General features: G+C 34.0%; 1 protein-coding gene and 1 pseudogene across 4 annotated transcripts in view; both read right to left on the bottom strand.

The window, feature by feature from the left end:
• The window catches only part of NAA35 (N(alpha)-acetyltransferase 35, NatC auxiliary subunit), a 69,913-nt gene that overhangs the window by 32,872 nt on the left and 11,681 nt on the right, over window positions 1–25,360 (bottom strand). For all 4 annotated transcript variants that reach the window (XM_023537781.1, XM_023537780.1, XM_011372068.2 and 1 more), the window contains exons 3-11: window positions 23,307–23,340; window positions 21,490–21,604; window positions 20,274–20,348; window positions 18,232–18,399; window positions 9,376–9,442; window positions 9,254–9,297; window positions 8,015–8,065; window positions 7,282–7,365; window positions 6,313–6,427 (exon numbers count right to left, since the gene is read on the bottom strand). In XM_023537781.1, the coding sequence (XP_023393549.1) occupies window positions 6,313–6,427; window positions 7,282–7,365; window positions 8,015–8,065; window positions 9,254–9,297; window positions 9,376–9,442; window positions 18,232–18,399; window positions 20,274–20,348; window positions 21,490–21,604; window positions 23,307–23,340 (753 nt within the window). The remainder of the gene's footprint in view (window positions 1–6,312; window positions 6,428–7,281; window positions 7,366–8,014; window positions 8,066–9,253; window positions 9,298–9,375; window positions 9,443–18,231; window positions 18,400–20,273; window positions 20,349–21,489; window positions 21,605–23,306; window positions 23,341–25,360) is intronic.
• On the bottom strand, window positions 21,255–21,373 carry LOC111746741 (annotated as a pseudogene).

Below are 25,360 nucleotides of genomic sequence, written 5' to 3'. Positions count from 1 at the left end.
TGTAGTCACTCATTTTCCCTTTGTAGTTAATAAATATTTGGGGGCGGGCAGGGGAGGGAAAACCTAAACATGCCCATCATCATCACCAAATTCCATTAATGCATTTACTTACATTGGTATGTAATGACTTCTTCTATTCAATAGGTTATGATCTATTAGAATTATTTGCTTTAATGCTCCAGTTGTCCCCAACTTGGCCTGTGTGAATATTGCTTCCAGCTGTTTTCTGTGTACAATTTATATGTCCCTGTCATTCTTTGAACATTGACTAACCTTTGGCATGATGAGCTGTTTCAGGCTCATCTTATATCTTTCCCTGCCCTTGTCCTGGAATCACCAATTTCTCCAAGATGTGCTACTACTTCCTTTTATTTTTGTATTCTTTCCAGCCTTACTGAAGTATGATTCACAATAAAATTGTAAGATATTTAAAGTGTACAATCTGATCTGATGTATGTATAAATTGTGACAGGATTCCCCTCACTGAGATAATTTATATATACATCACCTGACATATTTTACTCTACTCCCCCACTTGGGTTTAAGTAGAACATTTAAGTTCTACTCTCATAGTAAATTTCAATTATACAATAATGTTCTCAAATACAGTCACCATGTTATACATTATATCTGCAGATCTTATTCATCCTATAGCTTTTACCAAACTCTCCCTATTTCTCCCCAGTCCTGAGCAACAGTTTTTTTTTTTTTTTTTATTTCATATATAAGTGATAATATGCAATATTCATCATTCTCTGTCTGGCTTATTTTTCTCAGCATAATGCCCTCTAGGTTCATCTATGTTGTCATAAGTGACAGAATTTCCTTTTTTAAGGCTGAATAATATCCTATTGTATATATGTGATATTTTCTTTATCTAGTCATTCATCAAATGGGAACCCAAAGAAAGCAGGGGCAGCTACACTTAAATCGGACTTTAAAACACAGACATTAAAACAAGAGGCAAGTTCATTATAAAATGATTAAAGGAGTCAATTCATCAAGAGCATATAACAATTGTAAATATTTATGTACCCGACATAGGAGCACCTAAGTATATAAAGCAGATATTAACAAATATGAAGGAGGATATAGAGTGCAATAATAGGAAGAGACTTCAATATTCCACTTTCAAAGATGGATAAATCACCCAGACTGAAAACAAACAAGGAAACAATGAATTAAATTACACGTTAGACCAGATAGACCTAAAGACATATACAGAACATTCCGTTCAATAGCAGCAGAATGCACATTCTTTTCAAGTGGACAGATGATTATCATAGCACACAAAACAAGTCAAAACAAATTTTTTAAAAATGAAATCCTAACAGCTATCTTCTCTGACGATAATGGTATAAAATTAGAAATCAACAAGAGAAAAACGGAAATTCTCTAAGTATGTGGAAACAACACACTTCTGAATAACCATTAGGTAAAAAAATAAATCAGAAGAGAAATCAAAAAATATCTCAAACCAAATGAGAATGGAAACACAACATACCAAAACCTACAGGATGCTTCAAAAGCACTTCTGAGAGGGAAGTTTATAGCAATAAAAGCTTGTATTAAGAAAGTAGAGAGATCTCAAATAACCTAAATTTATACCTCAAGGCACTACACAAAAGAAACAAATTAAGCCCAAAGTTAGCAGAAGAAAGAAAATAATAAAGATCAGAAGGGAAATAAATGAAATAGAGACCAGAAAAACAACAAAAAAGATCAGTGAAAGAGTTGGCTTATCAAAAAGATAAAACAAAATTGACAAACCTTTAGCTACACTCTGTCTTTTGATTGGAGAATTTAGTTCAGTTACATTTAAAATAAGTATTGATAATATGGAATTATCATTGTCGCTTTATTGTTTTCTGGTTGTTTTATAACTTTTATAATTCCTTTGTTCTTTTCTTCTCTTGCTCTTCCTTATTTGATGATTTTCTCTAATGCTACACTTTGGTTCTTTTCTCTTTATTTTTGTATATCTATTACAGGATTTTGCTTTGTGGTTACCATGAGGTTTTGCATAAACTACATTTATAATAGTCTATTTTAAGCTGATGATAACTTCAAACACATACGAAAGCTACCTCCATTTTGTTTCTGATGTCGTAATTTGCATCTTTTTATGTTGTGTATCCATTAAAATTATTGTAATTAGCTTTTTAAAATATTTTTGTCTTTTTACCTTCATACAAGAGTTATAAGTGCTTTACCCACTACCATTACAACATTAGACTATTCTAAATTAAACTAGTCAGCCCTCAGTATCCAAAAGGTTTTGCATCCACAGATTCAACAAACTATGGATCAAAAACAATATTTTCAATCTGAAGTTGGGAATCTACAGATGTGGACGGCCAACTGTATGCATTGCTCTACACTATCTTATATAAGGGACTTGAGTGTCCACAGAGCGTCCTGGAACCAATCCCCTGCTGATACTGAGGGATGACAGTATACATTTACCTTTAGAGGTTTTATACTTTCCTGTTTTCAGCTTAGCCCAAGTTGCTAGTTGCCTCTCAAACTTTTGGACTGTCCATGCCTCCTCCTCTATTCTTAGTGGCTCCTAGTAGTTAAGAGTGTGCCAAGACCCATCAGTGTCCCAAAGTCAGCACATAGATGCAGGCCAATTAGAGGCCAGACTCTCAAGTAGAAGCTGGGGAAGTATACAGTTAGGGCTCTCCCAGGGAGAAACTAGGAGATAGGCATTTTTACTTAAACCCTCTGTGCTGGGCCTGGGTGTATATCTGTAGGATAAGGGTGCTCCAACACCTGTTAACTGGCTGTTTGATACAGTCCTGTGGGACTCTTAAATGCAAGACCTGCTGGCTATTAGAGCCAGGTGATCTGGAAGATTGTCCCTTGGGTGACAGCTGCAAAAGCTTGCGCGCAAGCTGTGTGTACAAGCTCCTTCCTGGGAGATACTGGCAACTGGGTTTTATATTGCAACAAAGTGGAGGAGAGAAAGATGCCCGCTGGCTTTCCCAGTCTCTGAGGAAGATCTCATCCAGCTCCTAATACCAAGTAAGAAGCTTGGCCCTCAGGCAGTAGCTTTTAAAACATACAGATGAACCTCTTTTAGGGGTAGACTGGTAGAGGGACAATTTTGCCTGCTCCCTTTGCACTCACCTCTGCATAGCCATGGCAAGTGCTCAAGAGCCCATTAAGAATTGCTTCGTTGATTGTTATAGTCTTATGGATCTCATGGACGCAAACCCTGCTGACTTTCAAAGCTAGGAATTCTGGGAGCCTGTCTCTATAGGAGTCTTAAAAGTTGGGGCACTAGCTATGGGGTACAAATTCTCACTCCCCAGGTAGAAGCTGGGAGTTGGGGGTTCTCTCCTGGTTTTATGGCACTGTATCAGGTGTGAGAGTTTATGGCAAGAGTATGTCTCAGCCTTTTCCTAGCTATTTTGATAACATGTAGGAGATGATCAGCTAGTTTCTGGATCTCTTTCAGAAGGAAATACTCCATATGTAGCTATATATTCACTGTGTCCATGGGAGGAAGAGAGCTGAGGAGCCTCCTACGTCACCATATTGGTTGAGTCTCATCCCCAGTTACTTTTAGTGAACAATGGCCTAATGTGTCTAATTTCCCTCTGCCTTTCTTTTAAGGACATTTAGGATGGTATTTAGGGCCCAACCAGATAGTCCAAGATTATCTCATCAAAAGATCAATCTGTACTTAATCACATTTGCATAGAATTTTTTCCAAATAAAGTATTATTAGGTTTAAGATGACTATAAATGGGATAGTTTTTGAATTCTTAAATCTATTCCATGGATCTATGCCTATTTCTATGTCAGTCCCATACTGTCTTGATTACTGTAGCTTTGTAGTAAGTTTTGAAATTGGGAAGTATGACTCCTTCAACTTGCTTCTTTGCTCCATTGATTTCTAGTTTCCATTAGTGTTGTTGAGAAGTCTAATGACATTCTGTCTTGATTCTGTGTATGTAATTTGTTTTTGTCTTTCAAATCTCTTAGGACCTTGTGTTTTTCCCCACTAATCAGAAATTTCACGATGATTATGCTGGGCAGCTCTTTATTGGCTCTTTCACTCTAAATATTTGCATTATTCAATTCCAGGAGATTTTCATAAATCTACTGCTTCTACTTTCTGATCTCTATTTCTGGAATAACTTTTATTAGTTTATATTTATCCTTATTGGACAGTGGACCTTCTGGACTGATCCTGTAATATTCTGATCTTTTTTCCCCCTTATTTTCCATCTTTTCATTTTTTACTTTACTTTCTGTAAGATTTCCTCAACTTTCTGTTCTATGTGTTCTATTTATTTTTAATATTTCTGCTCTTATATTTTGCATCTCAAAGAATATATTTTTTCTTTTTGTATAACATCTTATATTTTGTTTCATATGTGCACTGATTTTTCTCATTTTTTTAATGTATGCGGTTTGCTTGCCTGTTTTGTTCCTTCTTTGAGGATAGAGATTTCCACCCTTGACTATACAGTAGTAAGATTTTAACCTAGAGGATTAAAAAAACCTCTAAGAGCTCTGTGAAAACAAAGGCTTTTCCACCAAGTCCTACTGATTATAAACCTTTCGATGAGAAGCTAAAATGAATGCTCAGTGATTTCAAACTTTAAATAGCCATTGTGTCACCAAATGGAGTTCTAATAACATTAAGAAGGCAAAATGAGTAATCTGAGATGAAAACTAATCCACATTATTGTTTCGACATCATTTTTCTTATAACAGACATTGGGAAGGCATTATTTTTAAAATTATAGAACTGTTTAGCTTCATGCTTAAAGGATAATTACAAAGTTAAATTAAGCCAGCTAAAGATATTAAACAGAAAAGTAAGCATAGAGTACCTCTTAAATTTAAAACTTTACTTGCTTATTCATAAGATTACATTTAAAAAAAAATTTCTTCAAGTTAACTTTATGCAAACCATCTTCCTGAAGCTTACTTGTGAGCAAACCATAAAACCAGAGAAATGGTGGGAAATATATACATAGGCAATAATTTTTTTTTTTTTTTTTTTTTTTAGCAATGACTAGTCTGAAGTATAGAGAAGCCACAAACCATATGGACAACTAACTAACGATCCTACAACAATTATTATCCTTAGTTATAGACCAGAACAGTTCACAGTATTCAGGATACAGCAAAAAGGAGAATCAGATCCAGTCATCAAGAAGACTCGTTTTACATTATTAGTATCTTCCTGACACATAACCCAACAAATTACTTTGAAATAACTTATTATAGAATGGTTTTCACAAAAGTATCCTTGCACTAGTATTTTAAGTTATTGAAGAGCTGCAGACATGTTACACTTCTTTGTAAACATGTACTAGATAGTGTGCTATGCATTAACAATCTTTTTTTTTCATGTCCCATGGTTACAGAATGCCACCTTAGTCAGTCATCTCATATACACATTCCCCCTCCTGGGGAAAATGAAAAAATGTTAATGAATTAATAAATTCAGTATAATTATTAGATACATAAAGATTATAATACTAATTTCTTAAACCAAATGACTTTTGCACTGTTCCACTATCTAACATTTGAGTAAGAAAAAAATTCATGGGAAGGGGAACATAACTGCTGTCCCTAAAAGGACGGGGGTGGGGTGGAAAAGGAAAGCAGTGAATCAGTAAAAACTGGCCTTCCTGGTCACGATACCAACAACTGGGAAAAACTAATTATAAAAGTATAAATATCTCATTTTAATGAGTTTTATGCATAATCAAAATTGTTACACATTATCTAAAATGCTAACTCAGTTGCAACTTTTACAACAGAAGCACGCTATTCCTTTTAAGGCATATTTCATAAATAAAATCTACTGAACATCAACAATGTGCCAAGCACTATACAGATATACAAATAAAACAGCCTCTAGCCTAAAAGTATCAATTCTGTTGTAACAGAGGTGTGTGTGAGTACAGTGAGGCCAAAGAGGGAATATCTAGGCCTGCTTTGAGTCAAGGAAGACTAATGGAGGTAATGATCTCTCAAAAAAGTAAAGGGGAGAGGTGATTTAAAAAGAATGTACTGCTGATATTACAGCATGATCGATCACAAGACAAGGTAAATATTCCGAGCCCAAACAGCAAGACTCGAGAGGGCCATGTTCTGTAGTATTGTTTTGTTCTACAAAAAATTTAAAATAAGGGGGCATAAATACTCTATATACTCTATACTCTATGGAGCAAAACATTCCAAGGTCCAGATTGATTGAATTAAATGAAATTTTAGAACCAGATCCTATACACTGTAGATAGGAAAGAATGAAAAAAGAGTAGGAGCAAAACAGACAATTACCTCCTTTTGTAGTATCATTCTGGGCCTGGATGCCATGATGCAATGAATTATGAATGGCAGAAAGAAGATCTGTTGCTTGAACCATCAATTTTTGAGCTTCTGCAACTGCACTGGTCTAGCAAATAAATCACCAAAAACATTCTTACATATTCTTTCACTGAAAGATATACATTAAATAGGAAAGTCCTATAAACAATAATGAAATTAAATGCTTATTGTAATGACACTGGTTTTCACAAACTATTCTCTTAATACAGGATGAACAGATCCTGTTAGGATAGAAATTATTTTTTCACCCATATCTGTATTTTGTAGAAGTCATTAAAAACCAATGGGAAACATTTCCAGTTTGTTCTGTTAATCTTTTGTATAAAAAAAAAAGAGAGATGCAGCCAACTGAAAAATTTCAACATTTGTCATTCATCAAGGTGAAATTAAAAAAAAAAAAAAAAAGAGAAAAAAAACAGTATTACAGAAGTTAGATCAATGATGAAGACTGGATCTTTACTTACCACTTACTAACTATTCACAAATTAATCCGTAATAGAGTTAATACAAATATACACAAAGGAAAAAAATATTCACCATCAAGGGCTTGCTCTTGGGTCTACACAAATCTAACAATTAATTAAAGAAAGAAAATGTCCTAAGAGTCTTATTTTTACTTTCTCCTTTTCAATTCACAAAATATGACTACCCGCAAGCAATTTCACCTTCTTTTATTTTATCCACTAATAAAAAATATCATTTTTATATCAACAACACACCTGCATATATTATGGAGAATATAAAATTCATGTGACTTTGAAAAAATCATCAGGGCTACGTTGATGTGAAGACATCAAATGTTGAGTGCTATATATGTGCGATCAGGCACATTTCAATGGAAAGTTTCAGAACTACTTCAGTAAAGCATTCCACACCAAAAAACCTCCACTAAAATAGAGAGATTATAGTAAATACCCTTACCTCTTTCTTAGTAAAGGCTATAAGTACTGTCAGTAACACTCGAGTAAATTTCACTCTGCTGAATACCGCTAAACATTGTTGGTGCTAAAAAATAAAAAAGAACTGGAAGTTAAAAGATGCGAAGTCTGTCAAAGGAATTTCATTTTCAAGGTATTTGAGTCCTAAATCTCTATGTTAATAACTTACTACATTACAAACACCTTCACTCATAGACTTTTAAATGCCTGAAAATGAGCTACAGAAAACATAACAAAGCCTATTCTACTAAAATAGAAATATAAAGTAAAGCTTCTATATCACCAGGACTGATTTTTCTCCTAACAAAAACATTACACTATTATCTCAAAACTAATTTAATTATCATTTTTAAAAAGGACTGTTAAAAAAGTACTTTAAACAGAGTCAGAAAATTTTGGATCTCAACGTTGGGCAACTTTTGATACTGTTCAAGTTCTTGAGTTTTGCCAAGCTCTGATGTATCATCTGTAAAAAGCCATTTTTTCTTCCTACCTCACAGGAATACTGGAGATTCAGCTTTGAAATCATGTATTTGAAAGAGGCGTATTATCATTCTATCAAAATAAATACAAGGGAAATAAAATCCCTTGCAATGTCCAATTTTTAAAGAAATACCTTAAAAAGGGCTTCCATAAATTATAACGCAGTTCATAAAACTACAACATTAAGAGGTAGACTTCTCTGATATTATCTACCAGAAAATAAGTTCAATTACTTCTAGTTCAACTTCTGGATCTCTTTCTTCTCCTTGTCGACTTCGAGTACTCTAAAATTTTAAAAAAGGCGAATTAAAACAAACACAAACCTGTTGAAATGTTAGAGTATAACAAGGTGAAGCACTAAATTTATTAAATATATGTAAGAGCTATTTTTTAAAAAAACATTTGTGAAGGGAAAAAAGTTGTATTTAGTATTTATATTCCTATTAATAATACATACAGAAAGTCCATTTTTATATAAACATCACAGAAAAGAATAAGGTTTTAAAAACAGCAAAAGCAAAACAGTGAAATAACAAATAGTAGCACACGGAACATAGTCATTTTTTAAAACTAATCTATTAATTGAAATTCCTGATGCTTTCAAAACTAGCCCTGTTAGAAACAAATAGTAACTTTTACAACATCATGTCATAAAAATAAAGTGACATAGTAAATACTAATCTGTTTTGCAGTACACTACAAAACATCTTAATACATGAGTACTAGATGGTTGACTATGGTGAAGTTCCAGGGCAGTAGCACAGGAAGATCTGGTGGACGATTCAAGTTCTAGCCCTGGAGCTGCCACTTACTAGTGGCACGTCCTTCAGTAAGACTCATACAGGTTACTAAAGTCCTTTAAGCTGTCTTTTCCTCATGTAAAAGTGGGGCATTGTGTGCACTGTATTGCCTAATTCCATGAATAATTGTAAATATCAAATAAGACAATAATGTAAAAGTGCTCTGACAATCATGCTGTGCTATATGTTTTTTAAAAACAGTGGAAATATTAACTTTCTCTCTTGTGTAATCTCCATGAGAACCAAATCGTCAGGGTCATCTGGCTGAAGGAAGTCATTCATAGAAGGCTTTCACAGATTTGGGATACCGCTATTAACTAAGCTCTTCTACTGTGTTGTAGACATAGTACTAGTTATTAAAGACGCCAGGTGAAGAAGATAGTCCTTACCTTTGTGTAGCTTAAAACTTTACATATTATGCTACTCTTAAAATAGCATATGAAAATTCTAAAACATTGGCCAAAAATTAAAAAATTAACTGTAAATTTTGAATACTGAAAATGACATTAACTTATCAGAAACTCCTCTAGCAATCTTCAAAGTCATTACTAAAAAGGCACAGCATATATAAAGTTGATGGACCTACCAACATTAGCTATTTGTAATTAGCTAAAGTTAACCCAACACATAGTAAACAAAAACTCTTTACCAAAGAAAAGAGAAAATATATACCTTTACTCTTCTTTGCATGTCATCTTCCACATCTTTTAACATGCCTAGAAAGAGAGACGATGAGGTTAAAAGAAAACAAATCCAAACATTAAACTTGTGAGTTATCTTTATAAATGGTTTACCTGTAACTCGAAGATCAGTCACACTGTTTGCCATTTTAAATCCATAAGTCATTGACTGAAAATCTTCCTATACAGAAAAAGAATAATTAGGCCCTTAAGTAGTGGCAAAACCTTTCATAACATTTCTCTTACAAAATCATTATTTGCTAATAAGAAAACAGTAATGGAAGGTCATTACCTTGTTGGTGTACTCTTAAAACACTGTATTCTAATTTCAACTGCTTGTCCTGAGGTGACTTAAATATACTTGCATTGAATATGTTCACTTGCAAAATAAAGCTAATGCTTATGACATTACCACATGGTAATAATTCCCACTTACGCATGGATTCCCACTCCCCAAAATCATTTAAAACCCTGCTGAGACATTAACAAATTAAGTGACTTGTTGACTCACTTGAAGACTATGCATCTAATATCATCTGGTTGGTCTGATTAAGGAATCAGAAGCTCTACAGAGTGTTTCCGTCATCACAATTCTCACAAAAATGTACATAAAAGCCTAATATAATGGAATAAAAGGTATTTTCAGCAATGATAGAAACTAGCAAAATTTCTGAATTCTTAAGAAAAATATCAGCGACTATGCAATTCATGTCAGGTACTAGTATCTTACAAAAAGAAAGAAAAACAAACAAACATTATGTCTCTGGTTTCAAAAAACTCAGTGGTATTACATGACTCAGAGGATTGGGAAATCTTAGGTTGGGTTACAGAGCTATAAGCTTATCTTTTAAGTAATATACCCTATCTCTACTTGAACATCAAATAGGATTCTCAAATTTTACATGCCTGAAAAAAGGAAATCTCTGAGTGTTTATCACACTTATAAATGACACCTCCATCTATCCAGTTACTCAAGCTGAAAACCTGCACTGCAAGTCCTCTCATTTTCCCACAGCCCCTATCAAATCCATCAAAAAACCCTGTAGGCTCTCTTCCATTTCTAATCTAATCATATCTCGCTCCTTTCACAGCTGTCTCTAGTTCAAGTCATCATCATCTCTCACTTCTATACCGTCTCTAGACAGGTCCCCCACTAAATTATAGGTGGCTACCAATGTCAAAGAGGTTGTTTTAAAATAAGTCATTTCACATTACTTCCTACTCAAAACCTACTTTCCTTCCTCACAGTAAAAATCCAAAATCCCACCATGGCTTCTAAAGCCCTCCAGCATGTGGCTCTGTTCTCTCTCTCCAACCTCATTTCCTACCTGCCACTCTTTTCCATGTTCACTGCACTGCAGTCACACAGGCCTTCTTGTAGCCTTTGAATACATCAAACATTCTCTTCTCAGTACCTCTGTACTGGCTGACCCCCTACCCAAAATGATTTTCTTCAAAAGATTTACAAAGCTCCACTCTGTTCCAATATCAATTCCTCATATAGAGGTTTCCTCTGTGCATTCTCTCTAAAATAGCACCCTCCAACACTTTCTATTCCCTTCCATTTTACTTTTCTTCATAGAACTTATCATCACCTGACATGTATGTATTTGCTTACTTACACATTGACTATTTGTCCCAAAGAATGCGTAATCCATGAGATCAGGGCTTTGCTTTATTCACTACTTTTTCTCCAGAGCTTAGAACAGTGCTTTGCACAAAGTACTGTTCACAATATACTTGCTGAAGAAATAATGACTTACTGTAAGGCAGGGGCCATAAATGTAAACAGCTGGTAACCTTCCTAAGTACATCGGGCTGGTTACAAAATACCTTGGGGAGTGGTAGACACTGTGACAAACTGAAGAACATATACTTCATCTAAAGAAGTCAGCTACTACTTACCTAATTTTGGCCATGAATGAATGCAGGAATAATACCTCACCTAAAGAAGTCAGCTACTACTTACCTAACTTTGGCCATGAATGAATGCAGGAATAATGTGGCAAGGTCTAATTTTTCAGAACAAAAACTTAATTTAACATAAAATTCTCCAATTTCTAAATGTTACCGATTTTTTAAAAAATTAAGTAAGCCAACACTGGGAAGACACCTACGAGCCCTACCGGTGAACTGTGTTTTCAAGAGGAGTCTAAGGGAAAACACTTATCTGGGAGAATATCACAGGACTGTGTAATAAATACAAGCCTCAGTAACAAGAACTTAATCTAAGCCATCGGAGGACTGAAGCAAGCAGAGGAGTTACGTAAACAGATGCTACCATGAAAGATCACTCTTGAAACTTTGTAGACTTAAAGAAGACAAAAATCAAAGTGAAAACAGATACTGGATATCATCCAATAGTCCCAGCAGGAGCTTATAGTGACTTAGATCGACATTATAATTAAAAGTGAGAAGATATTGAAATCAGGATATTTAAAAGGTAAAGCCAACAGATGTGCTAAGGAACAGAATATGGGGGTATGAAGTAAACTGTACAATCAAGGATCATTTTTCAGTCTGAGCAACTGGTAAATGATGGTATCATTCATTTACTGAGATGGGCCAGACTTTGGGAGGAACAAGATTAAAGGCAGAGATGAAGTTCAATTTTGGCTATATAAAGTTTGCAATTTCTTTTGTCATCCAAATGAAGATTTCAGGAAGGCACTTGCTTGAGTCTGGAAGTCAGGGGAGGAATCAGAACTAGAGATATAAATTTGGGCTTCATCAGAGTATTAAAAGACACCAAACCAGAGGAAATCAACTGAAGGAGAAGGTATAGAGAAGAGAAAAAGCCCAGGAGTACTCTAGTATCTAGAGAAACAAGCACAGGAAATGGGACTAACCAGTAAGGAAGAAAGAAATCCAAGAGACTGCTGTATCAGGAAGACAAGGAGAAGAAAGTATGTCAAAGAGTGATCTTCTGGGTCAACTTATGTTGATAGGTTGAAGAGGGAGGGGTGAAAACAATGGATCTAGTAAGATGGATATCATTGATGACCTTGTTAAGACCAGTTTCTGTGTAGTAGCAGAAAAGAATGTCCAGTTGGAAAATATCCAAGTAGGTGAGAAGAGACAGAAAGACAAAGTAAAATAAGTAAACATTAACAGCTTATTTTTGTGTAGAGTAGAAGAGAAATGAGACTGTAAATACAAAGAAATGAGACTGTAAATTCAAGGGGAGCTATTGTTTTCTTTAAATTGATACTAAAGCATGTTTTTATGCCAATAAAAATAATCTAGCCATGAAGGAGACATTAGCAATGCAATACAAAAACAGGATTCATAACTACAGTAGGCAAGAGGGAACAGAATCTAGAACACAAGTGGAGGGGCTGAGCTTAGACTATCACAGGAATACTTTCACTTTAACAAGACAGAAGGCAGAGCACATAGGTACTAACACAGGCTAGCATTTGTGACAGTGAGAAGATGGGGTACTTTTAATTACATCTGATTCCATCTAACATTTCATTAAGGTACAAAGCAAGTTGATAGAAGGGCTGCCACTGAGGTTTGAGAAGTAAAAAAAAAGTCACCTTAGAGACTGAAAAAGCAAATTCACTACAGAAGTGTTATAGAATAAGACTGTCTCTAGTGTTGAGTGCCCATCTTAGATTTGCAGTCCTAAAATTAAAGTGAGAACAGACACACAGATGTGGGTTTTCTCTAGCAGCCTTCTGCTGTTTGGGTGCAAGTAGTGAGCAGACAGATGGTTGGGGTTTTGCCAGATGAGATTCATCATGATGGAATGAGAGGGGCAAGGGAGTTAAGAGTGTCTGAAAAAGAGTGATTTCAGTACAGAATCAGAGAAACGAGGACACAAAAATAGCAGAGAAAAATAAAGCAGCAACTTGTATAAACTGGAGGTCTCCAGGGACCTTGAAGAAGAGTGGGAGTAGGGGAATCAGAGTTAATAAACAAGAAAGTAAGTGGTAGCGATCAAAGAGGAGTATGCTTGAAATCAAGATTTTGGAGGTGAGTTGATTACTAGGGAAAATATTTTCTTCATTTATTCACTCATTCCTAAACCATTTTCTGAGTACCCGATGGTGGCTGGTATGGGCTAGATAACCAGAGATACAATGGTAAAATACAATCGCTGACATTATAGAGTCTATTATCCAGTGAGAGAAGTAAAATATCTTGGCAGGTAAAGCTCATGTTCTTTATTGTCTTTATGATGTTTTTACAATACTGCCAAGATATAATTGCAGAAAGTTTTCAGAGATATTTAGAGTTCTATAAAACATAGTATTTAAAACAATGCAACCTTAGAAGGAAATTTAGAATGGTAAAATATTTACAATCTTTACTGTGTAACAGAATATCCAATACCAGTATTGAATGTGATTCTACCAGAGCAGTAATCTTGATTGTTCTAATAATGTAATATTCTGATAAATTTTTTCAACCTCTTCTAAAACTTAATTGCAAAAGTGGTTGCAGTACATTATTACTTTAAAAATTCATTTTACAGATAGAATACTTTGCATAAAGATTTCAAAAGCTCCTGAAATGATTCGCTCAACCAAAATCCAAGTACCATCTACAGACAAAACACTGGGTAACATACTTAGGGTACGGGGTAAAATACACATATAGATAATTCAGATTAAGACCTAAAACAATTTAAATGTCCATTAGTAAGTGGCTTGTAACTTACCATAGATAAAATACTACTAATAACAATAGCTAACATTTATTAAATGTTTACCATGTGCCAAGCACTGTTCTAAACATTTTACTTCTATTAACTTCGTTAACCTTTGAATGCTTTGAAGTGGGTACTATATCAATTATGTTTTATAAGTGAGGAAACTGAGGCATAAAAAGTTAAATTCTCAAAAAGTAGAAAGCTAGTGACAGTCAGAACACAAACTTAGGTGGCCTTAATTCGTAGAGGTTGTATTTTCTTAAGTTTTATTTTCCAAAAATTTCAGATTACAAAGATAGTAAAAAGAAGTCCCATATTCCCTTTGCCAGATTTCCCAAACAGCATTTTAGATTTCCATTATTATTCTCTATATTTTTTTGGAAACATTTGAGAATAAGTTGTTGACCTTGATGCCTCTTTTACCTCTAAACACTTCAATGTGATTTCCTAAAAATAAAAATCATTCTCTTATAAAACCACAGTATAATTAACAAATCAGGAAATTCAAGTCTCATTAATCTAGAGCACGTCTTCTGTCCTTGCCTCTCATGCCCTGACATTTTAGAAAAGTACAACAGGCCAAAGTTATTTTGTGTACTAGTTTAGCAACCTTTGATAATTCTTGCTGGAACTAATTATTCAAAACCTGTACTGTTAACATGATGCTATGCCGCCAATAAAAACAATGAGGTGGATCTACCTGTATCTATCAGCATGTACAGAAATCTATTTTCTATTGTCCATAGGAAAAAAAAATCAGCGGTCCTGAACCCCTGGGACACGGACTGGTACCACACAGCAAGAGGTAAGCAGCAGAACAGCAAGCGAAGCTTCATCTGTTTGCAGCTGCTCCCCAGAGCTAGCATCACCACCTCAGCTGCACCTCAGATCATCAGCATTAGATTCTCATAGGAGCACCAGTCCCTGGTGCCAAAAAGGCTGGGGACTGCTGGTTTATATAATTCCACCATGTTAAATAAAATATACATTATGTATTGTGTACATAATGTATATGTATACATAAAGAATAGGTATTATAAAAAATACTTAGAATGGTACACAGCAAATGGAAAAGTGTTTACCCTCTACCAGGCCAACCAGAACTGTTTCAATTAGTTTATTTATTTTTGTATTAGAAATGTTTGGTTGCAAACAGCTCCAGTGACTTAAGTGACAGAGACTTATACCATGCCAAATAACATGAACATTAGAATATATGTAACTTTTTTTCAGCTTCATCACCCTAAGCTTGGATTGTCTTCAATTTTCATGTTTGTCACTTAATGTTTATAAGATTAAGCAGTATCTTTAAACATCACATCCATGTTCAAGGATAATGATAGGAGAAGGGGTGGACCATACTATTATTATTCAAATTGGATACTATTGAGAGAAGAAGAGGATGCTATTAATAATCACACCAGGACAAAAGGTACCAAGGAGAACTGTTCCATGCAAATCAGTATGTACAGACACCAACTGTAACAGAAGAATGTGCTAAGGGCGGGCAGAGAAGAAAGGTAAAGTCTGTCTAGGCAAGTCAAGAGAGTATGATCCAAGTTTAAAGATAAGTAAGACTTTGCCATAAAAAGGTAAGTAAAAAAGGCATAAGAGCCACAAGGAACATCCTGTGCACAAGCATGAGAGGATGAAAGAGAATCACACACTCAGGATCAGCTAAAAAAATAATATGCCAGAAGGAGAAAAACAAAAATTTGTAGGAGAAAGAAAATGTAAGCTCACACTACTTTGGCTCATTTGTCATTAATATTTATATAATCACAATAATGTCAGCAATGAATAATGATTTAACCAAAAACTGAATTACTATTTGGGGTAAGGGAGGGGATAATATATAAATGCTAAATATATGCTAAAGGTGTGCTGATTACTGCAAACTGTTAAATCCTTAAATCCAGAAATCAGAATATAAGCCTAGTATCTAGAAATATGAAAGGAAATAGTAGAAAAAAAACCAAAAGAATTAAATATTATTATGGAATGGATAAGGAAAGAGAATTATAATTTTTCATTATAAGTCTTATGAACTATTTGATTTTTATACTATGTAAAAGTATTATTACTTTTATTAAAACACATACCCCAGGGAAAATGTTCAAATAGCAAAATCGAATGTGAACAGATAACCTATTTTTAAGAAGGTAACTGGTGTCAAGTGGGGAATGGACTAGAGGTAAAGCCTGGGCCAGAAAGAAGAGTTCTGCCTAAACCTAAAACTGACGAAGGCAGGAACTAAAGCAGGAAAAATGAGAGAAGAAAAAACACTGCCCAGATTCAAGGTATTTGCAAGGTAAAAATAAAAGAACCTGGATGCAGGAGTCTTTAAAAAAAAAAGGTCATCAAAGGAAACACTCTAGATACGATTTTGCAAGATACAGAATGCAAGAGGAAAAGTGGTTTGATGGGGGAATTGTGTTTCCCATTTTGCATGTGTGAGCAGATATTAAGAAATTAAGAAACATCTTTAGGTAGCTGAAAGTGTATCTAGTTCAGGAGTTAAAACAAAGCAGACACATATATGAGAACAAAATATATTAGCACTTAGGAACTTCAGAAGCATCCATTTCAAACAAAGAAATGATTTATTATAAGTCATTCTCATTTATTCATTACTAGATCTCTTAAGGACTTTTACTAGGTAATCAAAAATTTTTTCTAATTATAAATCTGAGACAAACTTATCTGGAAAATTGGAGACGTTTAGAGGGAAACAATGACTATTCATATGATAAATCCACACAGCATATGAGGAGTGCCTGTTTTCTCATTCTCCTCAACATGACATTATAAAAAATTTCTAACCTTTGTCAATGATGGATAAAAAATGGTGTCTTACACTTTTAAGTTGCATTTCTCTTAAGGCTAAGCATCTTATGTTTGAAAGCCATTTTATTTTCAGTGAACTGTCTTCTGATTTTTAAAAAAACATTTTATATTTAAAATTTTTCACCTTTTGGGAATTTATTTTTATGTTATAAACAATGTTTGTGTCCTCCCAAAATTCATATGTTAAGTCCTAAAGCCCAATGTGATAGTATTTGTATGTGGGGTTTGGGGAGGTGATTGATTGAGTCATAAAGGCAGAGATCTCTGCTTTTAAAAGGGACCCCTGAGAGTTCTCTTCCCACTTCTGCCAAGTGTGGACACAGTACAAAGATGGCCGTCTATGAAGCAGGAAGCGGGCCCTCACCAGACACTGAAGCACCAGTGCCTTGATCTTGGGTGACTTAGCCTCCAGAACACTGAGAAATAAATTTCTGTTGTTTATAAGCCAATTAGTATATGGTATTCTGTTATAGCAACCCATAGGGACTAAAGCAGATGTAAAATGATAAGTTAATTTTCAAGGATGCTAATCAATTGTTCCAGTACTATTGTTAAATGAATTTTTTCTCTGCCTGATTTTTGACGTCTTTTGGGTGTACTTTGAGAATCTAAGTATCTAAAGTAATTTGTTTCTCTTAACTTAAACTATTAACTTATTAACTTAAACTAATCTTTTAAAAAATTCTACCCAATGGATTAGATTTTCCATGACATCTATATCAATTCAAATATGCAGCTAAATAACCAACAAGTGTATATAAGTAAACAGTTTTTCATAAACAACTCACAAGCCATACATTTAAATGTGGAAAATCATGTTAGGTATTTATTATTATCGGATACATAACATTAATTTAGAAAAACTTTACATACTTATATACTGGACCACTGTAAGAGCTTAAGATATCTACTTTGGATCAACACCAATGTTAACAAAAAATCAGTTTCAACAAAGGAAAGAATTAAATAATCACTTATCTGTATCTGAAACTTTATTTTCTATAAGAAGAAAAAATCTTTATGTCTAAAGTTCACAACACTTCCTTAAGGTGAGGTGCTTAGTATTAACTGGAAAAAAATGTTTATACCCTAACTATTCTTCATACCTTTGTTTTCCTTAGCTCTCTCTTATCCAAAGACTGAAAGTAAAGCACTCTGTGCTTTATAAGAGACTTGAAGGCAGAGGCTGGCACTTATTTTCTTTGTGTAGCCCTACAATATCCAGAACAAAGTACTCTGCACATAATGGATACCTAATGAATAATACTGACAGAAAGAACATACACTAAGATGAAGGTTCTTTCTTGAAGAGAACTAGATTACTTTAGCCAATGTATTTGTATATAGCAATAGCATGTTTTAAAAACTGTTTTTAACTATATATGTTACAAAAATATGTACCATCACAGTGAATAATTAGGCGGCCAATGAGCTTCAAGAATTCTTATATTACAAAATCTTACCTCTTCAAAAACAGCAGCTTTATTTACTTTTTCCCTTGCTATGTCACAGATTTTCAAGATACCCAGAGCAAAAGCTTTCATGGCAGGATCTTCTATAAAGTCTGGGTTATGAATGTAAAGGCATGTAAATACTGTCTGTGCCAAAGAGTGGCCTTCTAACCATGTTATCTAGAAAAGAAATAAAAGAATGTATATGTTTAAGGTGACAGAGAGTCTGCAAAGTCTCAACTGATCCAACAGTCAAAACCAGAGTGCCACAGACCCAAATAAATATAATAGTAAGCATAAGATTTAAAAAGTGATTAAAGGAAAGGTCAGGAAAGACAAAATTAGAATTCACTTTCATTGACTAAAGTCTTTCAAGAATCATATACCTTAAATAAGATTAGCTGAAAGATATAAATATGGGAAGCATTCATATACATAATTCAGTTTATAATATATTTGGAGACTAATGAAATTAGAGTATCTCCTTATATAGCATCCAAAAGGAATCAATTCTACATGTGGTCAAAAAAATCCATCAACTAGGGAATTTACAATTTCAGAACCAACTAGACATCCCAGCCATTCATTCAACTCTATTTTTTATCTTCACTACCACCAACCCAGTGAAGAGCAACACATCTCACTTAGATTACTGCAAGAAACTATACAATGATTTTATCGCCTCCCATCTTTAATACTCTCAACCAGAGGAATCTTGCTAAAACATGAAAATAATCATTCAACACTATTTTATTGAGTAGCTACAACAGGCCAGGTACCATGTGCTAAAACCTGAGAATATCTATAGCAGCCAAAATTGAGTAATTATGTCCCAAGTGCTATGCTAGGTATTTTCACATATCTTATCTCATTTTTCCTAACACCTCGAGGAGAGAGGTATCTTTCAACTTTTACATATTAAAAAAAAAAAAAAGAAAAATCTGAGGGTGCAAATAATTTTGCCCAAATTTATATAGTTACATTTTACACTAAGTCCAAGAATTCTGCAAATAGAGCAAGAATTACAAAATGAGAAATGCACATAAAAATTACTACAATTAAGGTATATGTTTTGTATAACCAGCGTGCAGAAGACTTTCTAGACTAAAAACTATGTGTCTATTAAAGGCCAAATTCTCAGATACAATCTCTAGAGTCTCATACAATGATTCTTCAGCTTTGGCAAAAATCCTCCCTCTAGCCTCTGTTTGTCCTATTCTACTAGGACTGTAAACTGCTAAAGTGTAATAACAATATCTTTGAGGGAAAGAGACAACTTTGGAGGAAGAAGGATCAGGATTAGGATTCTGGCTATGCCCGTTCCTAGCAATGTAATCCTAGACAAATAATAAGATACCATATATCGAATAGAGCTGATTTAAGAACTAAATGAAAAATATACACGTAAAATCCCTAATAGAGTACTTCAAATATACTGGCAATCAATGCTTACTAAATGATTAAATGAATAAATTTTACATATTTTTAAGGACAATGATTTAAAAGTTTAAAAAGAAAGGGGCAGTCAGAAAAAAAGCAAAAAAGAAAAAAAAGGCAATACAAATGAGTATTTTCCCTCAATTAACCAACACTGCATACAGAAGACAACCTATCTACCGCACAGAAAGCACTAAAAAGTTTTCTTCATTTTCAAAAAGATGGCCAGTTTACTACAATCTACTCTAGATTAAGAAAAATATCTCTCCGAAGGCAATCCAAAATTCTTTGTTTCAATTCTATGCTTATTTATGGAAACTTCCAATTACAGATTTGTTTCCCTGGTATCTTGAGAATGAAGTGGGAACTGAGAGTGATGGCCATATTATTATCTTCACTAGGAAGAAAATAACCCCCTTACCCAGAAAATGAGAACCTAAAATCACCAGATGAGAAGATATAACACTGTTTCCTATAGCATAACTTGGCCCACTAATTTTACTAGGCTAAGCATTATATATGTATCATACTCAACATTGGTGTGTATACTTTTAAATTTAAAAATTCACATAAGTCATAATTTTTAAATTAACCAACAGTGTTATTTTAACTCTTACCAAACAGCAAAAACATGTATCCATTATCCCTATCAATTCAGGCAAAGTGAGGTCTTTAATTTTAATGGTACCATCCTAAAAAGAAGGGGAAATATGACATATAAGCAAAAGTTTTAAAAAATTTATGTAGAGTAGCATTTTGCAAATGTTATAGTGAACCTATCTACAGTAGAATTTTGGCTTTCAAAAATTAAATATTTAAAAACAGCAATTCCAGGAAATCTCTATCTCGTCATCTGATAAAACTAAGATGCCAAATTAAATCTGTATTCTTAAAAATAGTGTATCTTAAGAAAAAATCAAAGCCTCTCATTTGAACAGAATAAAGGCTTTTATAAAGAAATGAAAAGCCAAACCAACAGGTATTTTAAAAGCACAGTGTGAATTAGTTTTAAGAATGAATATGAATCATTTTAAAGAACAGAAATTTACAAAGAATAAAATAAACATTTAAAAAAATACTTCCCTTGAGTAACTATACTACTTGTAAATTTTGTTTACAATATCCATTTACTTAGCAAATCTTTCTTCATAAAATAGGCAAAATTAAACTCTGGCAACTTTCAATGAATTTCTAAATCAATTCTCAATGAGCAAATTTCAAATTCGCTACTACAAGCATACTTAATATATTAATACATAAAATTTAATCCCTAAGCCAATTATACTGGTATCTGAATATATCTAATTTCCCTGGTATTTGAATACATACTTAAATGTTTTCAAAATCCAATTTTAAAAATGTACACACACACACAAATTTAGAGCAACCTTTTCATGAAGACCTAATATAATAAATTTTCAGATTTCAATAGAAAGAGATATGTAAAGGTTATAACTAATTCTTGTTTATATACCTGAGATACTTTTAGAAAATAACTAAACTTTATTTTTTTATTTCTTTTTTAGGTGAGGCAACTCTTGGTTGACCTCACAGATTGCAAAGACCTTGTCAGCTTACAATCCCTTATTTATTTTTTACGCCTAAAGCACCTGGTCTTTCTAGGTGGTCTCCCATCCAAGTACTAACCAGGCCCAACCCTGCTTAGCTTCCGAGATCAGACGGGATTGGGCTTGTTCAGGATGGCATGGCCATAGACAGAAAATAACTAAACTTTAAGTTAATGTATTAAGTTTGATTTCCATTATTAATCAGAATGTTATAATATTAATAACAAATGATAAAAGAAAACACAAAAAGCACAATGCTGACTACCTTGATAGCTTGTTCAAAATTGAGAACTTTTCGATTAACTTGATTTCCAATCATGCCAGCATCCATCTTGGGATCCATCATTTCAATGGCAGACATGGCTTCAAAAAGACCAAACCTGCAAATAAAAAAATGGACCTCACAAATTGTTTCTGAATTAGTCAGCTTATCCAGATTCCCACAATGGTATAAAATCATATTTCAAATAACTACAGTATTCTCTGTAAGTCTTTCCAACTTGCTAACACTTCTACTTCAATTAAATAACTTTCTTTTAACTTAACAATTTTTCCATGTACCTGTGACTGAAATTATTTTACATGCATTGTGGAAAACAAAAGATTTTGGTGCTACCTTCAACAAGGTTGTGTGTTAGAAATTTTTGGACAAAGGGGATTAACTGATCTATAATAGATTGTACTTTGCCGTCTTTAAGTTTCTCTATTTAATATTCAGAAAGTCATGCTCAGAATAATCATTATCAAATGTAACTTTTAGATTTTTTCATTTTCTTTATATTGTGAAAATCCAACAATCTACCACATTACACTCTACAATGCCCAAAGTTTTGGCAAGTACATGATGGAAAGTAATGCAGAAATCCTGATGGTCTGGTATTTGTGGCTTATTAGCCATAAAAACAGATAGTTGCGACACAGTGGACAGATTAAATGTACCATTAACTGAGATATGCCTCAAGAAATGAGAGAGGAAGAAGAAAAGCCTAAAAGTAAGTTTGTAGGTAGCTATTTAATTCATTCAACAAATACTTACTGAGTGCCTACTATATGCTAGGTACTTGGGATACATGAGTAAGCAAAACAAATTTGCCTGCTTCATGAAGCTTATGTTCTAGTGGAAGGAAAGAGACAATAAGCCATAAGGGTAAGTAAGTTACACAGTATGTCAGAAGACTGTACATGCCAGGGAGAAAAGATAGCTAAAGAAGATATGAATTGGAAAGATAGAACTTTAATAGATGGTCAGGGTAGGCTGCTATTCTCTGGGCTGAAACTAAAACCTTGGGGAAATAAAAGAGGGCTAGGTCTTTTTAACTGTGCTCTCTCATAGCTTTCCTGCATTAGCTTGTGATTTCATTATATCCTTCCTAAAAATGCCTCGGCATCAAAAGGATGGTTCTGAAAGTGTGATACCTGGATCAGCAGCATCAATCTCACTTGGGAACTTGTTAAAAATGCAACTTCTGAGGTCTCACATCAGACCTACTAAATAAGGGGTTAGGCCTAGCAATCTGCATTTTAAAAAATCCTTCAGATGATTCTGATGCACACTAAAGTTTGAGAAGAACTAAATTTCAGGTTCTACTCCCCCACCTCAAATGTCCAATCCTGTCTGCTAATTTAAAATTTCATATTCCTAACCCTGAAAACTGAGCCTGAGTATAGCAGTATGGGAACTGAAGCTATCAATGGGAGTAAAAATATAATTAAGCACTTCCCTTTATTTTATCTTCCCAGGGATTCTCAATCTACTTTAACCCAGGTGCTTAGTCACCTATCTCTGGTCATCAACCAGCCTATCACATATGACATACTACAGTTATCTTTTCTTTAAGAATTCCACATCCTGTATATTTACCCTCAAGGAAAGGACCATAAGTCACAAACAAACATTTCATATCACAACTAGGGTCACTGGCCCCAAAACTGCTCACCAAGGTTAAAAATATATTTATAAGTACTATTATTTTTTACAGCTTTGAAAGGTGAAATAATCAGACTTCAAGGAACACTACTGCACATGAGAAAAAACAGATGGAAATATCACACCACACTATTTCAAAGGACAGAAATACTTACAGCTTATCATGAAGCAGTTCTCCCAACTTTAATTCTAAAAGAAACAAAGAGAAAAATCCTTTGAACAATACAATATCTGCATTTAATTTTTAATGTTAAGAAAAAATGAAATAAAATATTAGCACCTGAAAAATATGCTTGCATTCCTTCTAACTTCATTTTTTTAAGAAACAGTTATATTATTTCTACTCAATTTCTAATATAATACCTTCTACTGCCGGTCCCCAACCTTTTTGGCACCAGGAACTGGAGCTCCTGAGAATCTAGTGCCTGATGATCTGAGGTGGAGCTGCGGCGGTGATGCTAGTGCTGGGAACTGGCTGCAAATACAGATGAAGCTTCAAGGCTCAGCTCACCTCCTGCTGTGTGGCCCACTTCCTAACAAGCCACGGACCAGTACTAGTCTGCAGCCCAAGGGTTGTGGACCCCTGTTCTACACAGTGAATATTTAGATCCTAACCACATATTGAACTTTTGAGAATTAACAAGTGGCCCATCATGGGCCACATGATCCAATCAGAATTACCAACTTCATTTAAATTAAAAAAAAAAAAAAATCACTAGTAAATTTTCCTCTAAATAAACTTTTCCATAGAATTGATTGCTACTTCTCAAGCTGTTTGTAAACCACTTGGTGTCATAATCTAATCTTTTTGTTCCAGATACAGTATCAAAACTATTTTTTTAAATTATATTTTATTTCGATAATATATAAAACATGTGTAAACAGCTAATCAAAGCAGTGTTCACCTCCTACAAAGCAGTTCTCAACGTTGGCTGCATATTAATATTAACTGGGAAACTTAAAATTTTCAAAGTCGAAGCAGCTTCCCAAATCAACTAAATTCTAAGGCGTGGGATCTATGCAAAGGTTTTAAAGCAGTCCAGGTAATTTCAATATGAAGATAAGGTGAGAAGCACTACTTTAACATTTCAAGTAGCTTAGACGTTAATGGTCAAATCCTGTGGAAGGTATAACAAGCAGTTTCCAGAACTTTACCCATCATCCTAGCTAATCACAAGTTAAATAACAATCATTTTTAACAGTTCCATGTACCAAAACAGATAAATCAATGAGAAGAATAAGTCAAAATACTACAATAAAGCATAACAGAATATGCCGCAATTCTCAAAGATGGTTTGGGAACCCCGGAGTCTGAGACTTTAAAATTATGTTTGTAGTAAGACTAAAACATTCTTTGTCTTTTTCATTGTGTTGACATTTGCACTGATAATGCAAAAGCAATAATGTAAAGAGGAAAAACCTGCTGTAGCTTCGGCACAAATCAAGACAGTGGCCTCATGCTAAATAGTATATTCTTCAACTCCACACATTTGCAGTTAAAAAAGACAAAAATATTTTTAAAATTTCACCTAAGAAGTCCTTGATGAATGTAAAAATTATTAATCTCAGAGGCAGCACTAGGGTGAGCAACTGAGGAATCCACAGTACAAAATTTAAGGAGGCACTTGCTTTCACATAGTGTTTCCTTAAATTTTGTACTCTAGGTGCCTTACTTGTTTCACCTTAGTGCTGGCTCTGATTTATCTTATTAAATCTCAATCTTTGAGTATATGTCTTTTTAATATTCTATTTGACAAATGGGAAGTATACATTAACTTCCACTGCAAACCAGAGTAAGAGGCTGTCCTGAGGAAAAGCTTTTGCATAATTCTCACCATTTTTACTTGAAAGAACAACTGACAAACTATAGTTACTTATACTAGAGAATATGGCATTTTCTTAAACATAAATGTTTGTCGCTTTAAGGAAAAAAAAACTGACAATGTTGCCAATGATAAAATTTGAGGTTTTAAGAAAAAAACTGAGATTTTGGAAAACAAGTATCTGCCAACTGTGAGCCTGACAGCTTTCTAATACTTATATTTTGCAACTGGCAACACATTATAAAATTAGGCATTGATAAAAGATCCATTCAAAGTTTAAGATAGACCAATGTAACAGAGCATGAAAAGTCCACTGATATGGCTTCCAACTCCACATTATAACTAATCTTTAAGAAATTGCATGTAAAGTTTTAGTGTAGCATCAA

This window comes from Pteropus vampyrus, unplaced genomic scaffold (genome assembly GCF_000151845.1).
Source record: "Pteropus vampyrus isolate Shadow unplaced genomic scaffold, Pvam_2.0 Scaffold199, whole genome shotgun sequence".
NCBI classification, from domain to species: Eukaryota; Metazoa; Chordata; class Mammalia; order Chiroptera; family Pteropodidae; genus Pteropus; species Pteropus vampyrus.
This window is presented reverse-complemented; position numbering and strand designations above follow the sequence as displayed.